At 45.8% G+C, this 6,000-nt stretch overlaps 1 protein-coding gene across 4 annotated transcripts in view; it reads left to right on the top strand.

Moving 5' to 3' along the window:
* The first annotated feature begins 975 nt into the window (after positions 1-975).
* Positions 976-6,000, top strand: part of LMBR1 (limb development membrane protein 1) — a 69,502-nt gene continuing 64,477 nt past the window's right edge. Inside the window, exon 1 of one of the 4 annotated variants that reach the window (XM_021526554.3) lies at positions 976-1,282. In XM_021526554.3, the coding sequence (XP_021382229.1) occupies positions 1,220-1,282 (63 nt within the window). In that variant the 5' untranslated portion in view covers positions 976-1,219. The remainder of the gene's footprint in view (positions 1,283-6,000) is intronic. The other 3 variants (XM_085563586.1, XM_085563602.1, XM_021526555.3) reach the window with 3 other exon arrangements.

The raw sequence follows: 6,000 nt of genomic DNA, 5'->3' as shown, positions 1-6,000 counted from the left end.
GTGTCTTCACAAGTATCAAAAGAACAAGGGTGGAACTGTGGCCATACTGAAGCTGCAGGACCTTCTGCATCCATTCAGAACTACAAGAAATACATCCGTCAAAGATTACTTGTTCTAACTCTAAACTTTCATAAATACTTTAACATCTGCTTTCCACAAAAAAAAAAAAAAAAAACAAACAAAATAACAAACCACCAAATAATGGGCCAGAGACTGGGGAATTAATATAATTGGAATCATAATTGGCATTGACAACATGTATGATGTATCAGTAGTTGTAAATAAGCAAGAAAGCTTTGATCCTTATTTTTGAAACTTCTTTAGACTAATGATACATACTTGGATTGAAATAAAAGTTTGATTTTGCTAAACCACAATCTATAATTTATAGTGTGTCCTAGATTAATAGTCTTCCGTGTGTACTTAAGTGATCTACTTGCAAACTCCGAAAAAAAGATTGTCTCCCTCTCCCTGTCCCCCAGGACACACAGCGGCTCTCTGTGCCTGCCATCCCCACAGGGCACAAACAGCTGGCCTGTGTCCGACAGGATCAGAGGACACCGACTTAAGGTGCGCCACGGGAAGTCCAGGTTAGGCATTAGGGGGAAACTCTTCAAGGAAAAGAGCGATTAGACACTGGAATGGGCTGCCCAGGGAGCTGGGGGAGTCAGCGCTCCCGGGAGTGATTAAGACAAGAGGACGCGGTACTCAGTGCCAGGGTCTAGCTGACGCGGCGGTGCTGGGTGACAGGCCGGACTCCTCGACCCCGGGGGCCTCTCCTGCTGAACAATTCCGTCATTCTGGACCCCGGCCCGCCGGCAAAGCCAGCCCCTCCCCGCCCTCTGTGGCCCTGCCCGCCGGGCCGCGCCCCATCAGCGCCCGCCCCTCCTCCCTGTGGCCCCGGCCACGGGCGTGGCGAGCCCGCCCGCGCTCCCCCGGCCGCGCCCGCCGGCCTGGCCCCGCCCCTGCCGCCCCTGCCGGGGTCGCTGCGCGGTGACGCAGCAGGAGGAGCTGAGGCGGCGCTTCCCGCCCTTCCTCCTCCTCCGCCGCCGCCGGACGGGGACAGAGCGGCGGAGCCAGCGCTCCTCAGCCGCTGCCGGGGCCCGGGGCAGCAGCCGGGCTGCCTCCGGCCATGGTGGCCCGCTCGTCGCCGGCGGGGCAGGAGCAGGCGCGGCGGCGGCGGCCGCCATTGCTGGCGGGGGCCGCGGTACTATGAAGGATGGAAGCGGACGAGGTGACGATCCGGGAGCAGAACTTCCACAGCCAAGTGCGGGAGTACACGGTAGGTGCCGCCGTGCCCCGCCGAGCCTCCCGGAGCTGTCACCGCTCTCTGCCCCAGCCCTGTCCCCGGGCACGGGCGGCGTGTCCCGCTCCCTCCCTCCTTGCCTGCCCCTCGCCGGAGGGACTCGGGGGCCGGCCTGTGGGCAGAGAGGTGAGGGCGCCTTCTCTGAGGTGCCACGAGAGCTGGAGGATCCCAGCGCTGACCCGCTGGAGGCTTTTCCGCTCCTTGTGCCTGCAGCGGAAGATGGAGATGCTGTATGCACGCAGGGCACCAGTGCGCTCCAAGGAGTGCCCTCGGACAGGTACCGAGACACCCCCGTGAGCAGTGCTCAGCTTCGGTAAGGGATGACTGCGAGCGGACATCATTTGTGTGTGCCAGTATCTGAAGGTGAGGTGCCAAGAGGATGGACCAGGCTCTTCTCGGTCGTGCCAACCACCAGGAGATGAGTCAGTAGGCAGAAACTGATACACAGGAAGCTCCACCTGAACGTGAGAATTACTTCTTTGCTGTGCAGGTGACCATGCACTGGAATAGCCTGCCCAGAGGAGCTGTGGAGTCTCCCTTCCTGGAGGAACCCAGTCCAGTGCTGTGTACTTTGGAATGACCCTGTTTGATCAGGGAGGTTGGACCTCCTGTGGGCCCTTCCAGCTGTGACCCATTCTGGGATTCTGTGAACACCTCAGTCCTCAGGTGCAGCCTTGCTCCTCTCAGGTGTTCCAGGGTCTTGCTTGTCATACTGGGATTCTCCTGCCTTGCTGGGCTGTTTGCAGTGGTGTGTGTAAGTTTTTGGTGTTTTCCCTGACCCTTCATGCCCCGAGCTCTCCCAGTGGAGCACATGGCAGTGCCTGTGCTGTCCCATCTCCCCCAGATCTCTGCAGGCATGTACAGCACTACACTCTGTGTGCAGACAGAGCAGTTGCAGTTTCCTCTCTGACAGCCTTGTAATTGTTCTCAGGACTATTCAAATCTGATAGAGGTGTTTTGATGGGGCTCATGTCTCTCCTACTTCAATTCCAGGAAGGAAATACAGGCTGCACAGGGAAGAAAGACATGCAGTGTGGTGTCCTGTGAACGTGCTGTCCTGGCTCAGCAAGGGAATCATGCTTTCCTTGCCATCCCTGTTGTCTGGGGAAAAAAACTGATTTCTTGAATTAAAATAAGATTTCACAATTTAGCTTTAAGTGTTTTTCAGCCTTGTTGAGAGACTCTAAAATACCATGGTTAACTGCTTTATGTAGCACTATGGCTAGGTCATTTGATAGCAGACTTGCTTGGAATGTATTAATTACTTTTCTGTAGTATATGAATTAATGTTAAGACTTTTCTTGTGAAATATTCTATTTCTGGGACCTTTTTTTCTGAAGAGCTCAAACAAGTCTATGAGGAGAACAGCTACTTTATGGGGTTTTTGGAATTTCTCTTCTTTGGGCATGGATGTAGTGTATGTCCTGGAAGTCATGACTAGTGGAGGGGCACTAAAAGTAAAATACTTCTTTGTAAAGAAGGCTCTAAGTTTTATATTTTAATCACCTTTGTGGTATGAAAACATGAAGGTATGTTCAAATCTTTTTTCTTTTCCCTCATGTCTGTTTTTCCATTTGTATTCCATTGTGTGCTAATTATCTCCTCCTTACTTTCACCAGAGTCTTGTTCTGATAAATTGGATGCTACATATTGTGGTTTCATTCAGTAGGAAACAGATTTGTCAATCTGAAGGAATAGCTGTGTGCAGCCTCTCTGGGTACCATTACAAATACTGAAGTCTATCAAATTCTTCAAGAACTAGTTCATCTGTACTGCATGTACTCCTCCAAAGTTAGAGGGACTTTTTCAGCCCCTCCAGAGCAATTGTTTAATCTTCCTGCTGGTGTAGTCATGTGAGAAATCACAGGACATAAGTAACCTATATTTTAGAGGTGCAGTGTTGTTTTGTTTGGACAGTGGCCTCAGAATATTCTTGCTCTTGAAACTTCACTTTGATCTTAATACTGATCACAGGCCAGCTTTGTTATTATTTAATCAATAGGAATAATAATAACAATGTTGCCTTCTAAATCATATGTTGGTACAGTTGTGATCTTGTCTTTAATTTATGTTGGAACACCAAAAGGTTTTATGAGTGCATAAAGTGATGCCACCCCCATGTGAGTGTGCAGCCTCCTGTGGCTCCCACACGGCTGCAGGAGAATATTGCAGATATGAGTGCATTTGTGGTTAGTCTGAGCATGCTGGAGCACACAGAGTTATGTTGCTTACACGTGCAATTATTTTAACATCCTCTCCTTACCAGTCCTGCCCTTGCTGCTCATGAAGTTATATGGTGAATATAAATTCTTAAAATATGCAAATAGACAGTTGTTGTGTGGGTAGTGGGTGTAATCACCAGCCCCTCAGCTGGAGCAGGGAACATTTTGCACTCTGACACATACATTAAACCTTGATTCCAGCTGCAGGTGGGCTGGGGGCAGCAGAGCAGTTTAAAAGAAGCATTTGACATTACAAGATGTAATGGCTTTAAATTGGGATAGGGTAGGTTTAGATTAGATATTAGGAAGAAATTCTCTAATGTGAGGGCAGTGAGACCCTGGCACAGGTTGCCCAGAGAACCTGTGTGTGCCCCATTCCCTGACAGTGTTCCAGGCCGGTTTGAATGGGGCTTTGAGGCACCTGCACTAGTGGGAGGTGTCCCTGCCCATGGCTGGGGGTTGCAAACACCTTATTTAAGGTCCCTTCTGACCCAAACCATTCCATTCCAGTTTGTTTTTTTTTTTTTTTTTTTTGTGGAATATTACAGCAGAGGAGACTCTCTATGCCTATTAGGAGCAAGAGAAATGTATGTTGTCTGTTAGAAGTATCTTTGAAGAGTTACTTCTGTGGCAGAGTCTTTACTGGAAGCTAAAATGATACATTGATAGGAGAAATCAAAGTAAGCTGATGTAGTTGAAAAGAAAATCCTTTTCACTTTTCTCTTAAAAATTTTCTTTGAATACTTAAAGAATTTCTGTATTGTGCTTTCTGATGGAGTCCTAAGGGCACACTGAGTTTAGCTTCAGTGTAATGCTTTATTTCTGTTTCATGTATTCTCTGAACTGGCAAGCTACAAAGTTTTCCATAGAGTTGTGTAACATAAAAAAAATTCAGAGCTTGTTATCCTCCTGGTGGTGCCTGTCTCTTTCTGCAGGTGCCAACTTCTGCTAATTCCACCTTCAAAAACCAAATATTTCTGACACGTGTTTATAGACTGAACAAGGGTAGTAAAAGATTATTTTTAAAAAATACATCCTTCACCTCCTTTTGAGGTGACTCAGTGGTTTAATGCTTAATTTAACTCAGGCCTGTTTGCTCTTGACCTCCTTTGGAGTGTCTATATGGCACTTGTTTTTCAGGAGGGAGCCTTTTTGCAGCAAAATCATCTGCCTTGGATTTTGTTGCTTCATGAGGATGATCTGTGCTACTAGAAGGTGGTTAACTCCCTAGTGAGGCATGGCTCTAAATTTGGAATGGCTCTTTAAACATGAATCTACTCTACAGAGGACCTGATGTTTTGAACACTTGTTAAAAACATGAAGACTTAGACTTGATTTGAGTCTGAACTTTAACATTTAGATGCAATTAAATGAATGTGGACACTGTGAACTGGTGACCCAGTGTAAGAGATGTGGACAGCCAGGAGCTTTCTTGGAGTCAGTGAGACCCTTGACTTCAAAGCAGAGTCATCCTCAGTTTTGGCTAAAGGAGGTATTTTTCTGAAAAGCAACTTTAGCTGACTGCAAAGTACAGAAAAGGGTTTGTGTCCTGCTCTTGGTCAGTATTTGAATGAAAGAGTTGTGAAGGCAGGAGAATATTCTGTTAGTTTACCCCTCTTGGTCCTTTAGATTAATTTATAATTTGCTGAGATCTTGCACATCCATGGAAAATATTTGAACTTCGGGAACTTCTTTTCCCTTGGGTCCTGTTATTATGCCTGTTTATAAAGTGTTCCATGTTCTGCTGGTATTGTTGTGAACTGTTTATTTGAAATGTAAATGGAGCAAGTGCAGCAGTTGAGCCTCTCTGTGGTCCCCTGGGTTTACTTTTTAGAATATTAACTTCCTTTTTTTCCAGTTTGAGTCTTCTATTCTGCAATATTAGCTTGTATTTTTAAAAACACAAGCTAAACTTTTTGTTATTTTTCCACTTTAAAAATATAGGATTTTGAGTATGTAAAAATATACATGTACACCTGATTATGAGGGTTCCTTGGCAAATTAAATACACTGTGCTTGCATTTGTAATGTGAGAAAAACTGTGGAAGAACACAACAAAACTACTAGGTTCTGTTATTAGCATCATAGAACTATTATTTAGGAAGCTTAAGAGTAAACATAGTATATTTGGAAGAAGTTTATTATATTAAGTATGTAATGAAAAAAATCAGTCCTGGAAGAATAAGTTCAAATACAAAAGTGCTGCTATCACTTTCAAGTGTTCCATGTGAGTTCAGGCAGATATTGAAATTGGTGTAATACGGAGTTTTATGTTAAATGTGATATACTTCCATTTGAAGGACTAAATGTTTTCAGGGGTGCAGGATTCAGATGCTAAATAATCTGAAAAACTTAGTTTCTTTATTTCTTCTCTTAATTCAGTGTGGCTACTGCTGGCATTTGTCCTCTGTAAGGATGTGAAATGAGGGAGCTGGTTTGAGCACTTGATGTCTGTTGGTAGAGGACTCCTGT

This window comes from Lonchura striata, chromosome 2, assembly GCF_050655825.1.
Source record: "Lonchura striata isolate lonStrDom1 chromosome 2, ASM5065582v1, whole genome shotgun sequence".
Taxonomy (NCBI): Eukaryota; Metazoa; Chordata; class Aves; order Passeriformes; family Estrildidae; genus Lonchura; species Lonchura striata.
This window is presented reverse-complemented; position numbering and strand designations above follow the sequence as displayed.